The sequence below is a fragment of the Delphinus delphis genome, chromosome 2 (assembly GCF_949987515.2).
Source record: "Delphinus delphis chromosome 2, mDelDel1.2, whole genome shotgun sequence".
NCBI lineage: Eukaryota > Metazoa > Chordata > Mammalia > Artiodactyla > Delphinidae > Delphinus > Delphinus delphis.
Genome location: NC_082684.1, coordinates 154347931 through 154374626, shown reverse-complemented (window position 1 = coordinate 154374626; position 26696 = coordinate 154347931). Strand labels below are relative to the sequence as shown.

Here is a 26696-nt window from a genome sequence, read left to right as displayed (position 1 = left end):
CTTTTGAAATTGATGAAAACCAGCACATTCACTGAAAGCCTACTACATTAGGAAGATTGTGATGAAAGATTTGTGGAATATTATGGAGAAACTGCTCAGTCTCCTTTTGAAGTTCCTTAGGTTTTAAAATTCCTATTTTCTCTTTTAACTAGCTCGCTGTACTACAACCTTCAAGAGAGCCAAGAATTGGTGATGATTTAGGACATGTTCCAAACTCAAATACAATAAACTCCTGCCTGCTTAGGCAGTGGTCTAGCTGTTCACTATGGAAGCTGCTAGCCACATATGGCTTTAAAATAGATATATAATGGAATATTACTCAGCCATGAAAAGGAATGATATTTTGCTATTTGCAACAACATGGGTGGGCCTGGAGGGTATTATGCTTGGTGAAGTATGTCAGACAGAGAAAGACAAATACTGTATGTTATCACTTATATATGGAATCTAAAAAAATATAATAGACAAAGTGATATAACAAAACAGAAGGAGATTAACAGATGTAGAGAACAAACCAGTGGTTTCCAGTGGGGAGAGGGGATGGGGTAGGGGATTAAGAGCTACAAACTACTATGTAGTAATTTCTCAGTTTTTGTCTTAACCATGGGATGCCCTACCAGTTGGCACGTTTCTGTTTTTAGTCTGTTTCCATTCAGCCTCCCCTTGTCTGTCCATCTGTCTGGCATGCAGCTGCCCAAATGATTTTTCTGAAACAAACCTGATCATTTCCCTTCCTGGAATGAAACCCTGCAGTGCCTACTCCCACCTGCAGAGTGAAATGCAGGAATCAGGTCCTTATTTTGGCAAACCAGTCCTGAGTGCCTGACCCTTAGTAATGACTGTGTCTGGGTATTTCATGGGCTGTGATGTACACAAACTAGATCATAGGGTTCGGTGAGAACCGGCTATAATTTTACCTGTTTTCTCACCCACTCTATCAGAATGTAAGTGTGAAATAGCCATGTTACTACAGGAAAAGTCCAGTTGGTCAAAAAGCACGTTATTTGCAAGCATTGATTCTTTAACTGGTTTCGGTAACGAATCACCTGTGAGACCGCGGACACCTTACCTGTGTGTGGGGATGCTGGGGTGGGGGCGTGTTCCTGCTTCACAGCATCCAACGAGAGAGGAGGGAGAAGCAGGGTGGTGGAGTGTCTTGCCAACGCTGCCAAGGCAGATTGGAGGTTGGCACATCGATTCTATTTATTGATGAAAAAGTGTCCATCTTAGGGGTGATGATGACCTGTAGAAAGTGGATGCTTCTGTGCCGTGACCTTGTTGTTGACCGTGTGTAGATATGTACTCTTTAGTCTTCAGTCCTGGTATTTTCTGTTACATGACATTGCATTTTGCCTGTTGTCATGAGGTGGTAGCAGCTCTGATGGGACACCGTTATTTTTGGAGAGTTGAAAAACGAGTGAATACAATTACAGTGCCCTGATTTCTGTTGTTGCTGGTTGCCCTTAGGTAACTCTTCCTTCAGGATGAATTAAGAGAGGACGATCCATAGTTGTTAAGAATGGAGAACAGTGTGTCAGCTTCTAGCATGCGGGACCCTTCGTCTTCACCCTTGGAAAAACATCAGAGCTCAGCTGACCGCAACGGAGATCTTGATTCAGGTGCGATTTTGTTTTCTAAATGCATTTGGCCTTTTGACGTCTTGACCAATATCTTCCTGAAAATGTTTAGAAAATATTGGGGCAGCGTTCTAGACCTCACATACTGCCTGTTCCTGGGATTTGTGGGCACGTTTATAAGCATATAGCAGCTCGAAAGTTATGCAAAATTTGGTTAGAAATACTGGGCACAGTGGGCTACATTATAGTGAGGTGACCCATCACTTCAAAAACTCAATGGCTTTATGATCCTGCAATCCCACTCCTGGCTATATATCCGGACAAAACTATAATTCGAAAAGATACATGCACCCTAATGTTCACAGCAGCACTACTTACAATAGCCAAGATGTGGAAGCAACCTAAATGTCCATTGACAGATGAATGGGTAAAGGAAATGTGTTACAAATATACAGTGGAATATTACTCAGCCATAAAAAAGAATGAAATAATGCCATTTGCAGCAACATGGGTGGACCTGAAGATTATCATACTAAGTAAAGTAAGTCAGAGAAAAACAAATATCATATGATATCACTTGTATGTAGCATTAAAAATAGTACAAATGAACTTATTTACAAAATAGAAACACTCAAAGACACAGAAAACAAACTTGTGGTTACCAAAGGGGAAAGAGGGGGAGGGATAAATTAGGAGTTTGGGATTAACAGATACACACTACTATATATAAAACAGATAAACAACAAGGACCTACTCTATAGCACAGAGAACTATATTCAGTATCCTGTAATAAACCATAATGGAAAAGAATCTGAAAAAGAATATATATATGTATAACGGAGTCACTTTGCTGTACAGCAGAAACTAACACAACATTGTAAATCAACTATACTCCAATAAAAAGAAAAAAACTCCATGGCTTAATGCAGTAAATGTTTATAAACGGTTCACACTGTTGGAGCACAGTCAGTGGATGCTCTGTCCCACGAGTCATTCCACACCCTCTTATAGGGCTGCCATCTCAACATGGTGCTTCAAGGTTTGTCCCTGTAGGGGATGAGCAGGGCTGCAGGGTCTTGAATCAGCAATTAAATGGTCTAGCACAGAAGAGGCTTTTGCTCAGAACCTCTTGACCAGAATCAGTTGCGTGTTTCTTTTTTTTTTTTTTAACATCTTTATTGGAATATAATTGTTTTACAGTGTTGTGTTATTTTCTGCTGTATAACAAAGTAAATCAGCTATATGCATACGTATATCCCCATATCCCCTCTCTCTTGCGTCTCCCTCCCACTCTCCTTATCCCACCCCCTAGGTGGTCACAAAGCACCGAGCTGATCTCCCTGTCCTGTGCCGCTGCTTCCCACTAGCTATCTATTTTACATGTGGTAGTGTATATATGTCAATGTTACTCTCTCACTTCGTCCCAGCTTACCCTTCTCCCTCCCCATGTCCTCAAGTACATTCTCTACATCTGTGTCTTTATTCCTGTCCTGCCCCTAGGTTCATCAGGACCATTTTTTTTTTTTTAGATTCCATATATATGTGTTAGCATATGGTATTTGTTTTTCTCTTTCTGACTTATTTCACTCTGTACGACAGACTCTAGGTCCATCCACCTCACTACAAATAACTCAATTTTGTTTCTTTTTATGGCTGAGTAATATTGCATTGAATATATGTGCCGCATCTTCTTTATCCATTCATCTGTCGATGGGCACTTAGGTTGCTTTCATGTTCTGGCTATTGTAAATAGTGCTGCAGTGAACATTGTGGTACATGACTCTTTTTGAATTACGGTTTTCTCAGGGTATATGCCCAGTAGTGGGATTGCTGGGTCATATGGTAGTTCTATTTGTAGTTTTTTAAGGAACCTCCATACTGTTCTCCATAGTGGCTGTATCAATTTACATTCCCACCAACAGTGCAAGAGGGTTCCCTCTTCTCCACACCCTCTCCAGCATTTATTGTTTGTAGTTTTTTTGATGTTGGCCATTCTGACCAGTGTGAGGTGATACTTCACTGTAGTTCTGATTTGTATTTCTCTAATGATTAGTCATGTTGAGTATCTTTTCATGTGTTTGTTGGCAATCTGTATATCTTCTTTAGAGCAACGTCTGTTTAGGTCTTCTGCCCATTTTTGGATGGGTTGTTTGTTTTTTTGATATTGAGCTTCATGAGCTCAATATATTTTGGAGATTAATCCTTTATCAGTTGCTTTATTTGCAAATATTTTCTCCCATTCTGAGGGTTGTCTTTTTGTCTTGTTTATGGTTTCCTTTGCTGTGCAAAAGCTTTTAAGTTTCTTTAGGTCCCATTTGTTTGTTTTTATTTCCATTTCTCTAGGAGGTGGGTCAAAAAGGATCTTGCTGTGATTTATGTCATAGAGTGTTCTGCCTATGTCTTCCTCTAAGAGTTTTATAGTGTCTAGCTTTACATTTAGGTCTGTAATCCATTTTGAGTTTATTTTTGTGTATGGTGTTAGGAAGTGCTCTAATTTCATTCTTTTACATTTAGTTGTCCAGTTTTCCCAGCACCACTTAGTGAAGAGACTGTCTTTTCTCCATTGTATACTCTTGCCCCCTTTATCAAAGATAAGGTGACCATATGTGCATGGGTTTATCTCTGGGCTTTCTATCCTGTTCCATTGATCTGTCTTTCTGTTTTTGTGCCAGTACCATACTGTCTTGATTACTGTAGCTTTGTAGCATAGTCTGAAGTCTGGAAGCCTGATTCCTCCAGCTCCGCTTTTCTTTCTCAAGATTGCTTTGGCTATTCAGGGTCTTTTTTGTTTCCATACAGATTGTGAATTTTTTTGTTCTAGTTCTGTGAAAAATGCCATTGGTAGTTTAATAGGGATTGCATTGAATCTGTAGATTGCTTTGGGTAGTATAGTCATTTTCACAATGTTGATTCTTCCAATCCAAGAACATGGTATATATCTCCATCTATTTGTATCATCTTTAATTTCTTTCATCAGTGTCTTATAGTTTTCTGCATACAGGTCTTTTTTCTCCTTAGGTAGGTTTATTCCTAGGTATTTTATTGTTTCTGTTGCAGTGGTAAATGGGAGTGTTTCCTTAATTTCTCTTCCAGATTTTTCATCATTAGTGTATAGGAATGCAAGAGATTTCTGTGCATTAATTTTGTATCCTGCTACTTTACCAAATTCATTGATTAGTTCTACTAGTTTTCTGGTAGCAGCTTTGGGATTCTCTATGTACAGTACCATGTCACCTGCAAACAGTGACAGTTTTACTTCTCCTTTTCCAATTTGGATTCCTTTTATTTCCTTTTCTTCTCTGATTGCTGTGGCTAAAAATTCCAAAACTATGTTGAATAATAGTGGTGAGAGTGGGCAACCTTGTCTTGTTCCTGATCTTAGTGGAAATGGTTTCAGTTTTTCACCATTGAGAATGACGTGGGCTGTGGGTTTGTCATATATGGCCTTTATTATGTTGAGGTAAGTTCCCTCTATGCCTACTTTCTGGAGAGTTTTTATCATTAAATGGTGTTGAATTTTGTCGAAAGCTTTTTCTGCATCCATTGAGATGTTTATATGGTTTTTATGCTTCAGTTTGTTAATATGGTGTATCACATTGATTGATTTGCGTATATTGAAGAATCCTTGCATTCCTGGGATGAACCCCACTTGATCATGGTGTTTGATCCTTTTAATGTGCTGTTGGGTTCTGTTTGCTAGTATTTTGTTGAGGATTTTTGCATCTATGTTCATCAGTGATATTGGCTTGTAGTTTTCTTTTTTTGTGACATCTCTGTCTGGTTTTTGTATCAGGGTGATGGTGGCCTCGTAGAATGAGTTTGGGAGTGTTCCTCCCTCTGCTATATTTTGGAAGAGTTTGAGAAGGATAGGTGTTAGCTCTTCCCTAAATGTTCGATAGAATTCGCCTGTGAAGCCATCTGGTCCTGGGCTTTTGTTTGTTGGAACATTTTTAATCAGTTTCAATTTCAGTGCTTGTGATTGGTCTGTTTATGTTTTCTATTTCTTCCTGGTTCAGTCTCAGGAGCTTGTTCTTTTCTAAGAATTTGTCCATTTCTTCCAGGTTGTCCATTTTATTGGCATATAGTTGCTTGTAGTAATGTCCCATGATCCTTTGTATTTCTGCAGTGTCAGTTGTTACTTCTCCTTTTTCTTTCAAATTGGAGAAAGGACAGCCTCTTCCATAAGTGGTGCTGGGAAAACTGGACAGGTGCATGTAAAAGTATGAGATTAGATCTCTCCCTAACACCATACACAAAAATAAGCTCAAAAATGGATTAAAGACCTAAATGTAAGGCCAGAAACTATCAAACTCTTAGAGGAAAACATAGGCAGAACACTCTATGACATAAATCACCCCAAGATCCTTTTTGACCTACCTCCTAGAGAAACAGAAATAAAAACAAAAATAAACAAATGGGACCTAAAGAAACTTAAAAGCTTTTGCACAGCAAAGGAAACCATAAACAAGACAAAAAGACAACCCTCAGAATGGGAGAAAATATTTGCAAATGAAGCAACTGACAAAGGATTAATCTCCAAAATTTATAAGCAGCTTATGCAGCTCAATAACAAAAAAGCAACCCAATCCAAAAATGGGCAGAAGACCTAAATAGACATTTCTCCAAAGAAGATATACAGACTGCCAACAAACACATGAAAGAATGCTCAACATCATTAATCATTAGAGAAATGCAAATCAAAACTACAATGAGATATAATCTCACACCAGTCAGAATGGCCATCATCAAAAAGTCTACAAACAATAAATGCTGGAGAGGGTGTGGAAAAAAGGGAACACTCTTGCACTGTTGGTGGGAATGTAAAATGATACAGCCACTATGGAAAACAGTATGGAGGTTCCTTAAAAAACTACAAATAGAACTACCATATGACCCAGCAATCCCACTACTGGGCATATACCCTGAGAAAACCATAATTCAAAAAGAGTCAGGTACCAGAATGTTCATTGCAGCTCTATTTACAATAGCCTGGAGATGGAAACAACCTAAGTGTCCATCATCGGATGAATGGATAGAGAAGATGTGGCACATATATACAATGGAATATTACTCAGCCATAAAAAGAAACGAAATTGAGCTATTTGTAATGAGGTGGATGGACCTAGAGTCTGTCATACAGAGTGAAGTAAGTCAGAAAGAGAAAGACAAATACCGTATGCTAATACATGTATATGGAATTTAAGAAAAAAAAAATGTCATGAAGAACCTAGGGGTAAGACAGGAATAAAGACACAGACCTACTAGAGAATGGACTTGAGGATATGGGGAGGGGGAAGGGTAAGCTGTGACAAAGCGAGAGAGTAGCATGGACATATATACACTACCAAACGTAAAATAGATAGCTAGTGGGAAGCAGCCGCATAGCACAGGGAGATCAGCTCGGTGGTTTGTGACCACCTAGAGGGGTGGGATAGGGAGGGTGGGAGGGAGGGAGATGCAAGAGGGAAGAGATGTGGGAACATATGTATATGTATAACTGATTCACTTTGTTATAAAGCAGAAACTAACACACCATTGTAAAGCAATTATACTCCAATAAAGATGTAAAAATAAATAAATAAATAAATAAAAGAGGAAAGAAGAAAAGAAAAGAAAAAAAGCCTTGGCTATGGGGGCGGAGTTTAGGCAGGGGTGGAACTTAGGCAGGGGCGGGGTTTAGGGTGGGGCTGGACCTATGCGTGTGGGGGTGGCGTTGGAGCATGGGGCGGGGCCTTGGCTCAGGACCCTCAGAGCTGGAAAAGGCCCTGGGGGTGGGGCCTAAGCGGGGCGACTTGGGGCCCGGCCTCCGCTTAGGACCTGTGCGGAAGGGGAGAGGCAGCATGTGGAAAGGAGAGGCTCTGGAGTGTGGGTTGCCTGAGTTTGGAGGTAGGGCCCTGGGCGAGGGTGTGTGGTTGGCGTTTAGGCCCAGCGCACTGGAGGGGGTCTCAGGGTGTAGAGGTGGGGCTCTGGGTGGGGGTGTAGGGGTGCGGCAGGAGGGAGGCTCCGAGGGCAGAGGATTAGGCCTGGGAGCCCAATAGGCTCCCCGGTGCCTAAGTGGACACGGAAAGCACTGGCCCCGTTCCCTTCCGTTCCTTCACGGCCCTCCTCCACTGTCTTCCCCAGGGTCTCCCCTGTCGCCGCTGGACCCCTAACCGTGGGTGGGTCCCGCTGGGTGTAGGAGCTCCTCTCCTCCCCCAGCCGCCCCTCAGGGGTGCCGGTCCGGGTTTCCAGCCTTTACTTTTGCTCCCCCTTCCCTCCCTCCCACTCCCTCCGGACCCACGTGGCTGGAGGGGGCCTCAGTGGGCAGAGGCCCGGCATCTCAGCAGGTTCCTGGGGGCCCAAGTGGGCCGGGGAAACCTGGCCACACTCCCTTTTGATCCTCTGCCCTCCCAAGGGTTCCCCAGTTCCCCGCTTCGGGCATGGGATCCCTTCCCCTCCCTAAGCCGCTCTTCGGGGGCGACAGTCCCGTCCCGCCTCCACTTCTCCTCCCCCTTCACTCGCCCGAGGCCCCACATCCTACCTGGTCACTGAGGGCTCTTCCCGTCCCCTTAGGTGTCCGTGGTCCCCCACTGGTGCCTGGTAGATGCCCTAGTTGTGAGGAGACGCGAATTCTGCGTCCTCCTAATAGCAATCTTGACTCCACCTCCAGTTGGCGTGTTCCTGCCACTGCAAGGGAGGTGGGGAAAATAGAATTTTCCCCCATGTGCCTGGAAAGAGAGGGCAAGAGGATCTGCCCAAGCATCGGATGCCCCTTCCCAAGACCCTTTCTTTTTTTTTTTTTGGCTGCACGTTGAGGCTTGTGTGGTCTTAGTTCCCCCACCAGGGATTGAACCCAGACCACGGAAGTAAAAACGCTAAGTCCTAACCACCGGACTGCCAGCGAACTCCCCCTAAGACCTTTTGAAAACCTGGAAGGAATCTTTCAGAAAAGTGCATGATGTAAAAGTATTTAGGTCACGTGAACTTGCACTAAAATATTTCTCCTTGTAAGAAATCCCAAACAAAGCAAAAAGCAATCTTTGATTGAATTTCATGTTTAACCAAAGAATTTATAAATGTAACTACTAACTACTTACATGATAGTTTATTTTAAAAAGATAATTTTTAAAAAAGAAAGGATTGCATTATTTTCATAACAGCAAATTATACAAGGACAACTCAGCACTCTGAATCGTAAACGTTTGCTGTGGTGAATTCATGTAAACAGAAAGCATTAACTCACTGGGCGATTTGACCCCCATCCAAAAGTTATGAGATGTGTCTTTGCATTTTGATGAGACCAGGCAATGACAGGATTACAGATTGCTTGATATCATTGAGTTTCTTAGATTATGTTTCTCAAATAATACCTGTACCTGGAATTATCTTTTTATCTGCAAAAAAAATCTGGAAAACCCTGAAATAATTGCCTAACTATGTTGAAAGATGTTAGTACCTGTTTCAAAAATGGCTTAGTTCTCCCCACTTGTGTTTTTCTGTACATAAAGTAGGAGTGAGAAAACTTCTCCTAAAAGGAGAGCTGAGCCTGTGTCTCCCAATGGAAATGTGGAAATTCTCTTTCAGAGACAGCATAGCCTCATAGCTGAAGGTTCATCCTAATTATTCTACTTTTATTTAAGTACAACTATACTTTAAAAAAGTCTTTATTACGTTTGCTAAGTGAGGTTATCTTCCCACACTTGGAGTCACTGAGCTTTTAATGTATTTTTGTCGGGGACACATCTGATGCCTGTTACCGCGTTGTTTTCAGCAGTGTGTTTTCAAAGCTGTTTCAAAGCCAACCGTGTGTTGAGTTTTCATTTTCTTGCAGCTGCGGTATAACTCAAGCATGAGTAGATCCTGAAGCCATTAATGGTAACATGGTGTCGGGAATATTATTTGTACTGACTTTCTTTTGGGGCGATTCCATGACGGGGGAAAGCATGAGCGTCAGGTCTGGCACATCTTCAGTGGGGGGATGTGTGCAGTGGGGAAAACTTATCCGACACACGTGGTTAGTTCTTGCTCTTGTGTGGGGCAGCCTGCGTCAAGGTGTTAAGATCTTTAGTAGAAATAGTAGCTCTAAATTACCTCTAAATGATCCTAACATTTTTCAGATCTTGGTCCTGACTCACTTTTTTTTTTCCCCTATATGCCTAACCTGTCCTTTCGCCTTGGAATTTCCCTATGTCCTTGTGTAGTGAGGAGGCATTTAGAAGGTGCCACAAAGATGGATTTCCTAGAGAGGAAACAGATTTAAGGTAGGATCTAAACCTTCGTGGCGAGCAGAGGCCGACTTGTAGAAACTCGAATCTAGTTTGGAACATTGAGATGTTAACAGACTCAAGTATGAGTCTTCAAGTGGTTTATTTTCCCTAGGAGTTTCCTTTTAACCGGTTCATCAGTAAAATAGTTTCCGTTCTGGAATCGGTTGTGGGGCTGTTTGGTTCTGGGACCCGCTGTGACGTGCCTAGGGCTGGATGGCATCTTGGTGCCAAGGTTCTTTTCCCCAGAAGTTTCCAGATGAGATTCGTGTGTTGCATGAACCAGAGAAGGCACAGACAGCCTGCAGCTGCTTCTAAGTTGGCTGGCAGGTGCGCGAGGAGAGGTGTGTGGTCCTGAGTTCCAACTGTGTGACAGGCACTCTCTTAAGTACTTCCCACGTGCTGGGTCCCTTCATCCTTCTGCAGCCCAGTGAGACAGCTGCTTTTATTAGCCCCATTTTATAGTTGAGGAAACATCGGATGACAAGTCACTTGGCTCTTGTGTTCCAGCCAGGATTTCATCTCAGGCATCCCGAGGCTCTGAAACGCTGGGCTGTCCCTGCCTTTCGGTGCAGGGAGAAGTTACCCTCATACATACGTGTTCCTGTGAGCACACTTCCCCTGCCCCTACCACCCCACACTTTATGGGACCAGGCGCACCTCAGATCCCTTCTTGTCCTCTCCTCCACTTGTCCCCCGTCCCTCTCCGGTCCCCATGTGTCATGTGACACACAACTGCATCTGCCTGAGAAGCAGCTATACTCGGGCTCTTCTCTGCCAAAGTTTTGGGGCCATAGGATGGAGTCTAATGTGGTTGCCCTGGGGGTGTGCGCATCTGGTGCTGCTGAGGTCCGCCCCCTCACCCCCAGCTGCTGCGATTCCTTGAATGATGGTCCACTTTGCTGCACTAGAAACTTCAGCTTAAAACAAATGACTCGTATGAACAGCTTTTTTATTTTTCACTTTTGCCTCTTTGCCTAAGGGAGGCTCAAAGAGTGTTGGGGTCCGTGACTGACACTCGCGTCCTGTCAGTGAAATCGGCAGCATGTAAAATTCCTCCTCCTCCTCGGGGGCGCCGAGGCCTCGCCGGTAGACAGCCTGGGCGACCCCGTTACAGGGCACAGAGAAGGAAGGGGACCGGGATTGGATTCCTGGAGTGCTCGGTTTCTCCAATTGCAATTTGCTTGCTGGTGATAAAAGCAAGCAAAATAGTGTGCTGGCATAGTGATCAGTAGATTCCTTGACATTCTTTTTCCAGGCCAGCTAAATGTAATTTGCTGATGAAGTCTGCAGATAAAGTGGCACTGCACATTTAGACGGGGCAAGCCACCGAGTAAAAGAATTACCCTGGAAACGTGGGCTTGATTTTTTTTTTTTTTTTTTTGGGACTAGGAGTATTTAACCAGAGTCCCATGGGCTCTTCTGTTTGGGAAGGAAAGGAGTCAACATTCTTCGTAGGAGAATCTGGATCTCTTACTCTTCCAGCTGGGGACTTTTTCAATGTGACTTAATAATATTTCTCCTCTTCCCCTTTTTAAAGTGTCTTTTGAATACTTGTTGCCTCCCCTAGCTAGGCGGTGGGGTGTTTAGTTTTTTCTGGAAAGTCTCTCTGGCCCTCTGGGGTTTGGGTGGCCAGGACACCCTCAAGGACCTTGTGTTCCGGTGTCTGTCCTCCGGCCCTGTCCCGTCCCCGCCCCCGCCCCCCCAGGTGTAATCTTGCAGCTGTGAACTCAGACCTAGGATTGATGTTGGCTAGTCCTTTCTGAGTTTTATCAGTACCTTGTGTCTGTTTAATGTACTCACAGTGCAAACATTTTCTAAACCTTGTGATCCTACCAACCGACTATCAGCAGTTAAAATGACAAAGATTGAATGTCTTCCTCCTTTCTCTATCCACTTAAAAAATAATATCTAGCGCACGAGAAGGTGCCCTGTAAGATTTCATTCATCGTGAACCTGCTGATTCTCTATTCCTTGACTGGGTGCGGATGACAGGTTTAATATTCTCCTATGCAAGATTAGTCTTATTTCAGCTTGTTACATTCTACAACCCAAGATCTGATGACTTAAAAAAAGGTAATGAGTCCTGTGTTGATTCCATTTTTCACTGTAAAGTCGTTTGCACTCCCACTTGGAGTATTCTTTTTCTAGTTAACATGAACGATTCCAGTCACATACACAGCTCTCTGTGTTCTAGAATTGGATCGCCACTAAAGAACACTCCCGCCTTCTTCTGAGCTGTGACACTTCCTTAGTAGCTTTTCACAGTCTGCTTGCATGACATCGTGGGGAGATGCCTCTGACCATTTCCGATGCGGAGAAAAGAGGCCGTCAGAGTTTCCTTGATAAAGTGTTTATGGGTTTAAGAAGTTTATGGATCAGCTGTAAATATTTGCTCTGGGTTTATGAGACCTCCACTCATAAACATGGCGTGTCTGTCTCTTGCTCTTTGAAATGTCTTTAGAGAATCAGCTGCTCAGGGAGGGCATAGGTGGCGGAGGAAGTGTTAATATGTTACAGGTTCCGAAAACCCTCCATTTTGTGTTTGTTTTATTGTTAAAACAGCATATATAGAGTTAAAGGCATAAATCTTTAAAGGCATAAAGGTTTTAATCTTTAAAATCCCATTCTAGGCCTGACTCTTGGTTGCTTTTGAAAGTGTTTGTTTTGATGGCAGAGAGCAGCAGAGTTTTCCTGAGCACTGATCTCACTGACTCACATGTGGGGAGGGGGTGGGTCCCAGTGGAACCTTTTCCTTTCTTTCTTTTTTTATGGCTTTTATTTATTTATTTGTTTATTTATTTATTGGCATGTGGGATCTTAGTTCCCTGACTAGGGGTGGAACCCGAGCCCCGTGCATTGGAAGTGGGGGGTCTTAACCACCAGACTGCCAGGGAGGATCCACCTTCTCCTTTCTTGATTGACGGGAGTGAATGCTGGAGTGAGCACCAAAGCTGCTGCAGCGTCTTTTATTGGGAGAAGAGACTGGAAACGTAGCTTGTAATGAATTAAAATTGGGTGGAAACAAAATTTTTGTTAACAGCCTAGATGAGAGTTTTATGAAGGATCAGGAGCTCTGATGAAGGGTCTCAAAGTTGCAGTTGGGAGGTTTGAGCCTTGGTCTTCACCTCACCACTGCCTCCAAGTAGTGGAATCATCAGGTCTCTTGCGGTCCTGATGAGGTTCATCACAGTGCCGCAGGCAGCTCCTAAAGGCTCAGTCTCCACCCGAGTGTCTCTGATTTGGAGGAGCCCGATCTGTTTTCAGCAGCTGGAATTCTCCAGAAACCGCTCTTCCGGGACCTAGTGCCTCGGTCGGCTCAAGGCCGAGTATCACAGCCACATCCTCTGCTGGCTCTCTCCTCCTTCTTTGCAAACAAGCCCCGGGAGCCCTGCCCCTTCTGTCCTCCTCCCCAGGGGTGGCAGCTGCCTCCCGCCCACCCCCCACCTCCTGGGTCCTCCTGCTGCCCGACTCTGCCCTGAACACATTAACGCTCACCACCACAGAGACAGATAAGCTGGCCCCGGGGTCCGCCTCGGATCCTCCAGGTGGAGAAGGGGGTGATGGAGCGGGGCTGTCTGACCTGGGAAGGTGCCTCGGAGAAGTTCTGGCTTCCACCCCAGGCCACCTGCGTTGGACCCCTGCTTCGTAGCTGGACCTGGTAAGTCCCTTGAGGTGCCCGTCTGTCAGGGTTCCTGGAAGGATTAAATAAGGTGCTGCATGTAAAGCAGTTAGAGGAGGGCTGACACCCCCAGTTCTCGTCACTGCTGTGACAGCCTGTGGTCTCTGGGTGGAAACGGAGGTGCCTGTCAGGGCTGGAGGTGCAGGGCCTGCAGGAGGCGTGGTTTGAGCTGCCGCTGGACGGGAGGGTGTAAGGGAAGCACAGACTTTCACTGCAACAAGTCAGCTACCCCAGAGATTCCGTACCAGGCCACCCTGGCAAGGAAACCGTGCTGCGTCCGTGCCTCCGGCTAGTGGGTCAGAAAACAGACTTGATCACTGATGCCCAGTGCGGCTTGGGTGAAAACGATTGTGGGCAGAACTGTTGGGTGACCCCCTGAGGCATTTTCTGGAGCCTGACTGCTTTCCCTTTGGGTTTGCCTCCCTGCCTTTAGTAGCTGGAAACCCACCTCACAGCCCTTGGTAACTGGTGGCTGCAAGACCTGCTGACTTTTTCCAGGGAACATGATTCTGATGGGAGGGCCTAAACCCCAGGGTGACTCTGCATCTTGGAAGAGCTCCAGGGGAAAGCTTTTCTCTTCAGGTGGCTTTTTCTGTTCTCGGACATTTCATGATAAACCACCTTATTAAAGTTGGAGGTGGAAGTTCTTAGCAACTTGGCTTTAGAAGACGTTTAAGGTAACTGCCTTTTGACTTAGCGTCTTCTGATGTTACAAAAGCTATCCTCTTCTATCAGTTCCTGAGACTAGATAGAGTATTACAAGAAAATAACTTTTCCCACTTATAATTTATAACATTTAGGAGAAAAAAATAGTGATAGCCTCCAAGAAGTCTTTCTTCTACCCCCAGGCACTAATTCCCCCGGCCCACCTGCCGGGTTATACCACTTCTACATTAATACACGATTGATCACAGCATTTCTTCTGGGCCAATGAAATGGACTCTTGCTAATAGAAGATACACAAGTTGAACGTCAGCATCCATTGAGTGTTATGGAAAGAAGGGAGAGTCTTAACTTTTGAAGCACTAAATGGCCTGCCTGTTTGGACAACCCTTACTACTGTGTGTTCCTTCCTTATAACAGCCTTGCAAATAGGTTAAAATGATGTTTACGGCTCATCAGTTTTTTCAGTGGAAACTATGACATCACATTTATGTTATCTGTATTTTAAAATGAGGTATTTGGTGCTTTTCAACTAAACCGATTGTATCTTACTGTACAGTCTGAAATGTTTTGGGAATTGCTTGATTTCCTCCAAAACAGTGGTGTTTTAAGAGCCACGTCGTACATTTGATTGCATTTCTCCTTGTTCCTTGTCCTTGGAGAAATGCGTGTCCTGTAGGTTTCCACCTGGGTGCCTTGTCCTGAGAGCTCTGTTTCAGGAGAAGGCAGGAGAGGGTCCCTGGACGGGGTGGGAGTGGGGTCAGCTGACAGCCGCTCAGTTCCTGTGGCCGGGCGCCTCACACACCTGAGCGGTCCTTCTGGGTCTCAGTGTTTTTCCTTGAAATGACTTCGGAGTCAGTGCTTTCTGAAGCCCCAATGATCTATGATATTACTTCATAATCTCCAGCTGTTGTATTGTATATACATCAAGGTGCTCACTTGGTGCCCAGTGGTTTCCTTCACCTTGTCCTCCAACCTCCCCAAAGACCGGAGTGTCTCCAGTGGATAATCTCAAACAGGCTAACGTGCAGCAACTATGCCTTGAAGCAAATCTCATTTCATTTACTGAAGAGCCCTTAATCTTACCCTTGATTCTGTCAGGGTTTTCTTTGATTTCCTTCGCTCCCCTCCCCTTCCCCTCTTCCTTCCTTTTCCCTTCCCTTCCTTTCCTTGTTTCCCCTCCCTCCCTTTTCCCTTTCTTTTCTTTCCTTTCTTTTTTTTTTTTAAAGAAGATGTTGGGAGTAGGAGTTTATTAATTAATTTATTTATTTTTGCTGTGTTGGGTCTTCGTTTCTGTGCGAGGGCTTTCTCTAGTTGCGGCAAGCGGGGCCACTCTTCACCGCGGTGCGCGGGCCTCTCACTATCGCGGCCTCTCTTGTTGCGGAGCACAGGCTCCAGACACGCAGGCTCAGTAGTTGTGGCTCACGGGCCTAGTTGCTCTGCGGCATGTGGGATCCTCCCAGACCAGGGCTCGAACCCGTGTCCCCTGCATTAGCAGGCAGACTCTCAACCACTGCGCCACCAGGGAAGCCCTCTTTCCTTCTTTCTTTTATGTGAAGTATAGTTGATTTACAATATTGTGTTAGTTTCAGGTGTACAGCAAAGTGATTTCTTTATACATATGTATATATATTCGTTTTTTGATTCTTTTCCATTATAGTTTTTTACAAGATATTGAATATAGTTCCCCGTGCTATACAGTAAATCCTTGTTGTTTATCTATTTTATGTACAGTGGTGTGTATCTGTTAATCCCATACTCCTAATTTATTCCCCCCACCTTTGGTAACCATAAGTTTATTTTCTATGTCTATGAATCTTTCTGTTTTGAAAACAAGTTCATTTGTACTATTTTTTGTATTCCACATGTAAATGATATATATGATATTTGTCTTTGTCTGACTTACTTCACTTAATATGATAATCTCTAGGTCCATCCATGTCGCTGCAAATGTGATGATTTAATTATTTTTCATGGCTGAGTAATATTCCACGGTGTATATAGACCACATCTTCTTTATCCATTCCTCTGTTGATAGACACATAGGTTGGTTCCGTGTCTTTCTTGAGTCACCTGTCTCTAAAATCAGCAAACAGAAGCTTTGCAAAGAATTCAACAGTATTCTCCTACACACTGAATTTGTTTCTCTCTTGCATGAAGGATTTTCTGGTTTATATGGAAGGCCAATGCCTTTCCATTCTTCACACTAGTATTGATATGCTTCTGTTTTTTGTTCTTTTTTTTTTTTTTGTCTTTCGACAGAAGAAGGTTCAAGCTTGGAGGAAACCGGCTTTAACTGGGGAGAGTATCTGGAAGAGACGGGGACCAGTGCAGCTCCTCACACATCGTTCAAACATGTGGGTGACCTCCTTTCTCCTTCTGGTCTGTCTGCGGGGGTGGGAAGGGTGTCTTCAGGAAGATGCCAAACTTACTGGAAGAAAGGGAATGAGAAGAAAAGAGGAATTTGGCCAAGATTTCTTAGAAATGCGGAGGAGATGTGGAAGTGAGTTTGATTTTCACAGAGGGCTGCAGGAAAGGTGGGCCTTGCTTTAATCCAGGGCTGGGCCCTGGGGTGGTGCTCAGCATGAGAAATGGTGTGTGGTCTTAACCTCATTCTGTGCCTCAAAAAACCAGATTAGAATGATGTGTTCTGTGCTGTCTGGGGCGCACAGCCCAAGACAGGTAAGGTTGATGTGAATAAATAAAAAGCCAGCAAACTAGCCAAGTAGGCGTCAATGAGTAATGTCTTCTTAGGAGATGTAATGGCTGTATATTTTAAGTTTGAATTGATATTTTTCTTTTGAAAAGACACCTAAAAGCGTTAGAGCCATTTGTGGACAGATGAGTCAAATTACAGGAAAGACCATAAATATTCAGGAAATGTTTGGATCAAACCAAAAAAAATCACCGTCATCTATACTGTTTTTTGAACAATGCAAATAGCATGCCAAGCAGAGGGCAAGTCCCAGGAAATAACAAAACTAAGTTTTTACCAGATGTTTGCTTAGATATGAGATTTTGGTAATATATCATTAGCAAGAAAAAGGTTGAGTTTCCAGGACCTAAGTTCTTAGGTATTACTATTGCTTTATTGGAAATGAAAATTTAATACTGAGGAACATTTTTTCCCCCCCACTGGGCCTTTCCAAGGCAAAGATTTAAGCCTCAGTATCATAAACAAATTGGGGGATTTTCTCAACCTGGTCTTCCTTCTGGCTCTTTTGTTGAATTAGGAAGCCACTTTATTTTAAGGTGACATTTTATTCTTTTTGGAAGTGAAGTGTTCCTTTGAAAAGGAATTTAAGACCTTATTAAATTTACATGACCTCGTTAAGGGTGGATAGCATTCCGATTCTCTTTTTATACTGACACTTATACTGTGATGATTGCTGGTTTATTATGAATGGGACTGTGGTCATTTAGTGAAACCAAGAGTGAAATATTAAAACAAAACTAAAACTCACCCAGCATACAGTGTGGATTCCGTTTTGCAAAAGCCATTGTAACATCTGCCTTTTACGACGCCAGGATGACTTGGTTAGATTTCTCCAGGCGCTTTAGGAATGAGATAGAGATCAACAGCTTTTTCCTTCCTTTTCTGCACCAGGAAGTTCTCAGTATCTCTGCATACGGAGTCAGTCCTGTTCTCTTTCATCCAATCCATTCTCCTGCCCCACTTTCAGGCACAGTATAGTGCCCTGTACTGTGGATGCAGAATGTCCCCAGGCCTGTCTGCCAGGCTTAAAGGAAGAGTAGCCCAGGACCCATGGGCAAACAGTTCATAATTCCATCATCTCTTAAGCGGCAGCTACTCAGGGACATCCGATGTGCTGGCCTTAGAATATTATAACTCACCAGGATGGAAAGCTTTCTTTTGCAGGGAGGGCTGGCAAATATTAATAGATGATAACCCTTCATTAAAAAAAAAAAGAAACTCCATTTTCTGAGGCTGCACTGTTCACGCAGTAGCCACTGGCCATCCAGCATTTGGAAAGTGTGTCATCTAAATTGAGACTGAAACCAAGTAGGACCCTGCAGGGCCTTCCTGAGAACAGACCCCCCTGTGTCCTCACCTCCAAAACTGCAGCCTCCTAAGGCTTTCTCTGAGTTGCAAAGAGCGAATTTAATCAGAGAAGAAAATGTAGAAACTAAGGAAAGCAGTCAGGCAAGACAAAATAATAACAGTTTAGCCATAACACAAATTCAGGGGCCCTTAGTTCCCGCTCAGGGGCTATAGATAATATCCTGAGCTGTATCCTTGAGTTGATTTGCAGATACTGAAACCCCACCAGGTAGAAGAAGTTAACTGCATGCTGACCACCAGCAGGTAGACCCCAGACTGGTTGGAACCAGAAGGTTGATGATTGAGATTCTCGAAACATCACCCTGTTACCTCACCACCAACCAATCATAGAATTATTCGTGAGCTGGTGACACGCCCTGTGACCCACACCCCTCACCTTGCCTTTAGAAACCCTTCCCTGAAAGCCACTGGGGAGTTTGGGTCTGTTGAACATGAGCTGCCCGTTCTCTTGCTTGGTGCCCTGCAGTAAACTCTGCACTTTCCTTCACCACAGCCCGGTCAGTAGACTGGCTTTGCTGCACCTCTGACTAACGGACCCAAGTTCTGTTCGGTAACAAGATGTGCCGTAAGTGTAGAATACACACCAGATTTCAGAGGCTTCATTGGAAAATAAAAATGTGAAATTTCTCGCTACTATATTTTTATATTGGTTCCCTTTTGAAATGATGCTATTTGGGATCTGTTGGGTTAAATAAAATACATTACTAAAATTAATTTCATCTGTTTTATCTCTCTCTCTTTTTTTTTTTTTAAAGTGGCCACTAGAAAATTTAACGTCACACCAGTGGCTTACATTACATTTCTTTTAGATGGTGCTGATCTAGGGCAACAGAAATATTAAGTGCTGTGTTTCCAGTCGTTCACATAATCTTCTGGATGGACGTGTCTAGTGTAATGACGGATTTTCTGTGTTCCTTAAGGTTGAGATCAGCATTCAGAGCAACTTCCAGCCGGGGATGAAATTGGAGGTAGCCAACAAGAAGAACCCGGACACGTACTGGGTGGCCACGGTCATCACCACCTGCGGGCAGCTGCTGCTTCTGCGCTACTGCGGTTACGGGGAGGACCGCCGGGCCGACTTCTGGTGTGACGTGGTGATTGCGGATCTGCACCCCGTAGGGTGGTGCACGCAGAACAATAAGACCCTAATGCCCCCGGACGGTGAGCACGGGCTGGCCCAGCTCTCGGGTATCACTTGTGATGCTTGTAGAGAAAACCTTGTAGAGATTCAATAACTGATATCCTAGGAAGGTCCAGCACTCTCAGGGTCTCTCCTTGAGTTGCATTAGCCTGAGGGTGCTGGAGTGAGGGGGGACTGGGTGCATTTTCAGATGTTGGAGCTGAACTCGACGGTTGAGCCCACCATGGCCTTTATGCCTTTGAGCCTAATCCTCGGGTGGGTTTCTGGAGGTAGGAAAGGAAGACTGAAGGGATGCCCACGATGGAGGCCTTGTTCTCCCTTTGCTGATGGATTATCTTGCTTTTCTTTTGCTTTAGAGACTTGATGTTTTGAATAGCACTATAGTGCATCAGAAACAGGTTTCTCTAACAGGTTTTAATCTGTCTTGTGTGGGGAGACTGTCAAGTTGCGAAACATGTAGAAAACCAAACAGATGAAGAGAAATGACATTACTCTCAAAGAGATTGCCAAAGCATGTGTAGATTAGATCCATTTAGTTGCTGGAAAATGGTGGTTCTCTACTGGGGCGATTTTACCCCCCAGGGACATCCAGTGATGTCTGCAAGCATTTTTAGTTGTGAGAGGGGAGGAGGGGGGTGCTGCTGGCATCTGGTGGGAGGGGCCAGGGATGTTGCTACACATCCTACAGTGCACAGCAACCCCCCAGACGGTGATGTTATTGGGCTCAAACTGCCAATAGTGCTGACTTCGAGAAATCCTGCTGTAAAAGAATGGGCTGCCTCTTAGGATGATCAGGAACTCATCCGATCCTGTAAGTGAGAGAAACTGCCTTACCAAAAAGCTGAATCGCAACACCCTGTCCTCTTTGCACTTGAAAACTCCTGATGCTAATTCTCAAGCAGGTGTAATGTCTCCTTAGGACCTGCCTGCCTATCTTAATTTTGACTTGACATTTTTATTTTGAAGCAACGCGTAAAGTATTAGAGCTGACTCCGAGGTTCCTTGCGTCCATCCTATTCACAATTGCTTTTCCCTTCTGAGCGTTTGTAAAGTTACGTAGAGATGTGTCATAACAAACGCACGGAGTCTGAGTTGCATTTACGTGACGTGTGTAAGGAGTGAATCCGTTGCCTTGGCCTTACCGAATGTGTTGGCCCTTTATTGTCTCAGGAAGAAGAGAGAAGGCCCTTCTTTCTTTACTTATTATTTTTTAAAATTTATTTATTTATTTTATTTATTTTTGGCTGCGTTGGGTCTTTGTTGCTACGTGTGGGCTTTCTCTAGTTGCGGCGAGCGGGGACTACTCTTGTTGCAGTGTGTGGGCTTCTCATGGCAGTGGCTTCTCTTGTTGCGGAGCACAGGCTCTAGGCACGCGGGCTTCAGTAGTTGTGGCGCACGGGCTTAGTTGCTCCGCGGCATGTGGGATCTTTCCAGACCAGGGCTCGAACACGTGTCCCCTGCATTGGGAGGCAGATTCTTAACCACTGCGCCACCAGGGAAGCCCTGTAGCTTTATTTTTAATATAACACCTCACAGAGGGCAATATTTGTTCTTCTGTGCCTGGCTTATTTCACTTAGCATAATATCTTCTAGGTTCATCCACGTGGTAGCCTATGACACGATTTCCTTCTTTTTAACTGCTGAATAATATTCCATCTGGCTTTGAATTAAAACAGCCAGTGAGGTGAGACTGTAAGATTATTTAATATCCCTGTGATTTCCGATCTGTCATGAAAAAAGCCAGTCGTTTTTTCATTTTCCGGCTCCTTGTGAACTATATAGTTATTACGATTCCTTTAAAATTTTTTAAAAATTGAAGTATAGTTGGTTTACAATATATTAGTTTCAGGTGTACAGCATAATGATTCAGTATTTTTATAGAGTATACTCCATTTAAAGTTATTTCAAAACAATGGCTCTATTTCCCTGTGTTGTATAGTATATCCTCTCTGCTTGCCTGTTTTGTACACAGTAGTTTGTATCTCAAAATAAATCAGTCTTGATGGACGAATGTACTGATGGAATATTGGGAAAATATCAGTTTTAGAGAACTAGACACTTTCCCACTTGCCAGCTCTACACACAAAAGCCATGTAGATATGTCCACACACTCCCAGGAGGGTCCAGACATGAGTTGATCCCAGGGGCAGATACATACCTGGGGACACCGAGAGTGGGGGGCATAGAGGGGGACCGAGTGGCAGGCCCTTCTCCTGTGTGAAATCTTGCCTTTTTGCTGTCCTTGCTTATCTCATGACTTACTCTTAAATTCTGACACTTTTTAAAACACCCGTGGAGAAGATGTAAGAGGGTTTTACTTTGTAATAGAGCCTCTAGTGGATCATTTTAGTGAGAAGTTCCAGGGTACAGAATTTTAACACTCTAAGAGCTAATGGGTTCATTTGGTTAAAAAAAAAAAAAAATCCATGCTGTTGCTTGAGAAAAGAAGGCAGAGTTGATGAATCAATTCTTCTTCCTTGCCTGGGTGAAAAATGTGGCAGCTGCCACAGTTTCAGAAACACCATCAAATTTGTATCCTCCTGACTCTGTGCTCTTAGGCAAGACGCAGACACACTTAAAATGACTAATTGAAAATGAAAAATGGGGAAGCCCCATGAAAAGAGAAACCATTAATGTGAATGAAAGATTTGAAGTCTGTTCAGACCATCCCAAGTGATGCTAATTGGAGAATTTCTTTATTGCTCCTTTTAAAGAACTTTAAAAAAATTTAGTCGGTGATCGATACAGCTTGGAAATCTCGAGTACAGAGAACAAAGTCAGGAAGTAGCAGGTTCATGGGGCAAGAGGTTTTATTGATTGCTGTAGTGCAGGATAATTATTGCTTCGTAGCCAGAGGTGGCAGCTTGTTCCAGAGGGAATCGTAGAATCTATTCTTGCACAAGGATTCTTGTTGGTGTGGTTTTCTGTCTTACAGAGCTCATTCCACTGGAAATCCCGCAGCTGTACCTGGTCGATCTTTGTCGTGGTTAAACTTGAAAGGTGTCCCAGAATATTAACAGGAGTGAAAGCGGTCCATGACACCTCGTGTATTGGTTTGGGAGGCTCCGTGGTGATAGATTTTCTTACTGATCCTAGGAATCGGGGTAGTATGAAGCAGGGACATGGCGTTTGGAGCCAGAAGATCAGGTTTCTTTCCTTGCCTCCGCCGTTAATGTAGGTACCTCTCGCTCTCCCATTTCCTCATTTTTGAAATGAGGAGGTGGTAATGTATAATCTCTAAAGAGCTTTCCGGTCTCACCTGCTTTGGTTTGTGATCTTTGGAAAGGAAAGAAGGAAGGAGGAGGGTGCTAGTTTTCCTATTGTGTGCATGAGGAATGGAGTTTGTTTTGGGATTAGGATTGATGGAAATCTAGCCCAGGAGTCTGTGCAAAGCACCCAAGTCAGGTTTCTGTGTGACTTTCTGGGATGGTGAAGTTTCAGTGGGTTGGGAGGCAAACTAGGTTGGGAAATTATGATGAGCATTTGGGTCCTTTGTCACCTGCCGTGGATAGAATTTCACCCAATACAGAATTGTAGACTCTGGTTCCTCGATGGAAGCCAGAGACCTCGGAGTACTCAGTCCCTGAGAGATCGATCAGTATGCGGATGTCAGTTTCAAAATATCGTTGGGCCAAGCAAGAGGATGGGAGTTTTGGGTGGTTTTGTTCATTGATGGGAGAAAGGAGAGGACTGCCTTTTCTGGTCACACTTAGATCTTTCTGGTCATTTTTGGATTCTCCAAGTAATCTTATGTCTTCTGAAGTCACTGCCCTGAGAGTCATGTTTTAAAATTTTAGATGACATTTTACCAAGCACGTAGCATCCTTTGCAGTCCTGTATTTTCCTGCCTTGCTCTTTTAAGTGAAACTAATCTTTGAATCAATGCTGGCCGTTGTTACTCCTTTAAAGTTAGGGGGAAGGAAACAGCACGGCAGCAGCTCTGTTGTACTTTGTTAAGAGAATTCCCTTAATAAAGACACGTTCAGGGAGACCTGGGTTTAGTGACCAGTTGACCATTCCACGAGCAGTGTCCCTGCTCCAGAGCTAATCGGTACTAATCTTTCATATGAAAAGTATTAAGAAACATAGTACATGAAAGCCTCATGACGTGCGGTGGAGGATGATAGCTCACATTAGGGGAGCGAAATGTAAAACGTTTTGGCTTTTGGTAAATCAGTGAGGCTTGAGTTATTCATAAGCACGTGCAAACTTGCAAAGGGCAGCAGCCAAGTAATGATTGTTTATGGTGATAATGTAAGGAAGTCATTTAATCCAGAGACTGTTGCACTGTCATTTATTGAGAAGCAGCAACATTGCCTCTTAATGTCTGGGGTTGGGGAACTCTGGCGTCTGGAAGGTTCCTATGGAGTCCCAGGAAGGAATGCTCTGATGAGACGGCAGGTGAATTATGTGTGAGGACGACCGTCCAGATACCTCCCCCCAGCTTTTACACTGAGAAGTATTTATGTGAGCTTTCTACTGCTGCAATAAAAGTATTGGAATTCCGGCGCCTTAGGAATCATTCCACTAATTTTTATTCTCCCCATTATTAAAATTTCTGTAATTTGAATTGCAAACTCTGCAGTCTTGCCAGAATGACTCTATTTGCCATTCAAAGTTGAATCAAAATTACTGGAGTTAGTTAATAGGTAACTTATTTGAATAAGGGATGTTTATTCATGAAGCCTTAGGAGAAAAGTGTGAATATGGCCTTCTGTTAGGTCGTGGAGGTGGATCCCGCCCAGTTCTGAAACTTGGTCCCAGACTGTTCTGGGGAATTGTTGTTTTCAGTATAGTTGACTGTGAAATGAGACATGTGGCGGTCGGTTCACAGGACCGTAAAGTGAGCGGGTGACAGGACTTACCAGTCTGTAACCAGTGTTTAACCGTGGACTCAGAACCAGAATTTGATTGTGTTACATGAGATGATCATCATTTAAAATTCCTATCTTTTTAAAAATTTAAATGATATTTTAGTAATACTAATGAAACCTAGACAACCACATTGTTTTCATTGGCCACCTAATACTGTAACTGGAATCCCATTTGTACACTAATAAGAAAATTAAATATATTTGCTAAAAACTCGAAGAGAAAAGGTAAACCTTAGTGGCCTCTTGGAGTTGAGGGAAGCACATACTCTTACTAAATATTAGATAGTTTGATGTAAAGAGAAAAAAGCCCATGATGTAAGGAAGGGTAGGATGTGTTTGATAAATATGAGAGTAAATAAACTAAAAGACATAGTTAATACGTTGAAAAAAGTGAGTTAGTAGCTTCTTGTCAAAAAAGCCATTTTTGATAATGGTATGTGAAAGAAGGAATATTCAGGTAAGAAATAAAGTAATCCCTTCTCTGTAGGCACTTCATGGCCCTTTAAAACGACACACGTGGTTTGGAGTCCTATCTGATCATGTGGAGACCCTGTGTCTAGATTCACTGTGGCGTGGACCAGAGTGGACCTGGCTTGCATGTGTGTGCGTGAGCGTGTGTGTGCGCTTGTATGTGTGCATGAGCGTATGTGTGAGCGTGAACATGTGTGTTTGCAAGCGTTTGTGTTTATAAGCATGAATGAGCATGTGTGTGCATTTGTATGTTTTGATCTGAAAAGCATCTGAAATAATTTTGGTGCCTACCATGTACAGATGACGTCATTTACCAATTTGGATGATCTATCGGCATCTCTTGAGAACTTGAGAGATGTAGACCCGTCCCTGCATCCCACACTGCAGCCTCTGCCTCATCCCATGGTCCTTTGCTTTCCATACCATCTGTCCCCTGCTTGGTTCCTCTGATCTGCTCGGGCCCTGTCGGCATCTGGGTCCTCACCTCGAGTGTCAGCCTCTGAGCCCGTGACCTCAAGTTTCCCAGGCGCCATCTGACAACATGCCACATTGGCCCGTATGGTCACTAAGGTTTCCTTCAGCTCGAGAATGTTCTGAATCTAAGAACTCAAAGAGCAATGGATGAGAATTTATCAAAGGGCTCTGAAATAAATAGGCTTTATGAATAGAAGCCTAAGAAACTGTGGGGTTTTTTTTTAACCTATGGAAGGAAAAAACAAAGATGAAAAACACAAAGGCAGACTCTAAATGGTCTTCATCTAAATCAAAAACCTTTGTATATATAGGTAGTGGTGAACTCTTTGTTTATGAGTAAAGAATTAGTCTTGTATAAATTTCTGTTTGGTGTTTGTATTTATCTCTTGAAACTCACTATACTCCACATGCCGCCTTTATCATTTTCTTGCCTAGTGAATAGCTGAATCACAAATTTTAGTGTTTGAGTCATGGCTCTACAATTAAAAACAGTTTCTCTCACCCACAAAATACTTTTTGGTGTCCCTACTATGTACCGAGCAACTCAGCTTAACCCTCTCCTTAAGAGCAACACTGTAAACTGACTGGTACGATTCTTACTTTATATCTGAAAAAAATGTTGCTTGGGGTGTGTAAATAATTTGTCTCCAGGATGGCATCTTGGATAGATTTTTAAGCCCAGAGCGATTTTTTTCCCTCCCAATTCTGAAATCAATGCTTTGAAAATAGCAAGGGTTGGTGAATGTTTGTTGATTGATAAAGTTGTGTCAATAAGACTTGACTGTTTAGACTTGAAATATTGGACACCTATTATTAAGAAAAATTGTGGAATTGGCTTCTTGTGATTTTTAAGAGGAGGGTAAAAAACTCCTTGTCCAGACTGTTATTTTGTACATTTTTGTCATTTTGTAGGCAAATACATGGAGGAGATTCGGTCTGGAGCTTCGTTGCCAAATGGTAATCGTGAGATTATGTAAAGATATGTAAATTGTATCAGATGCTATTTGGGTTTTTCTGCTTACAGGAAAACTGTAAGCACAAAAAAGGACTATAAGATGTTCCTTTTTGGTGTTAGTCATAAATGCATTTATTTTCTTTTGCTTCCTAACCCAGCAGCATATGTACTTTAAATCAAGCCGGTGTTTAATTCTGTGTGGAAGTGAGGGTGATTTCGTTTTGCGGGTTTCCTTCCCTGTCGTCTGACTCGTTTCCTCATGGTTAATCCATCATCTCCTTTGCTGTCAGAGCCCCAGGCCCACCTGTCCACTCTCGGCCTTGGTCCCCCACCGCCTGTCTGGGGATCCTGGCCCTGGGCTTCTCCCAACTGGGTTCGGTCCTGATGGCCCCATGTAGGGAGACTCAGCTTGCATCCGGCCCCTGTTTCTGCTCTGGGCAGACCCTTTAACACCCCAGTGACCCTAATGTAGAGGCTGCAAGAGAAGTCTTCAGTCGCCTTCAAACAGACTCTTCCCCTGGGCACAGGGGGT

General features: G+C 43.6%; 1 protein-coding gene across 4 annotated transcripts in view; it reads left to right on the top strand.

Annotated features, from left to right (window-relative positions):
• Positions 1 to 26696, top strand: part of SFMBT2 (Scm like with four mbt domains 2) — a 202682-nt gene that overhangs the window by 18323 nt on the left and 157663 nt on the right. For 3 of the 4 annotated variants that reach the window (XM_060006010.1, XM_060006012.1, XM_060006011.1), the window contains exons 2-4: positions 1468 to 1619; positions 16428 to 16522; positions 19170 to 19410. In XM_060006010.1, the coding sequence (XP_059861993.1) occupies positions 1520 to 1619; positions 16428 to 16522; positions 19170 to 19410 (436 nt within the window). In that variant the 5' untranslated portion in view covers positions 1468 to 1519. The remainder of the gene's footprint in view (positions 1 to 1467; positions 1620 to 16427; positions 16523 to 19169; positions 19411 to 26696) is intronic. The other variant, XM_060006013.1, reaches the window with a different exon arrangement.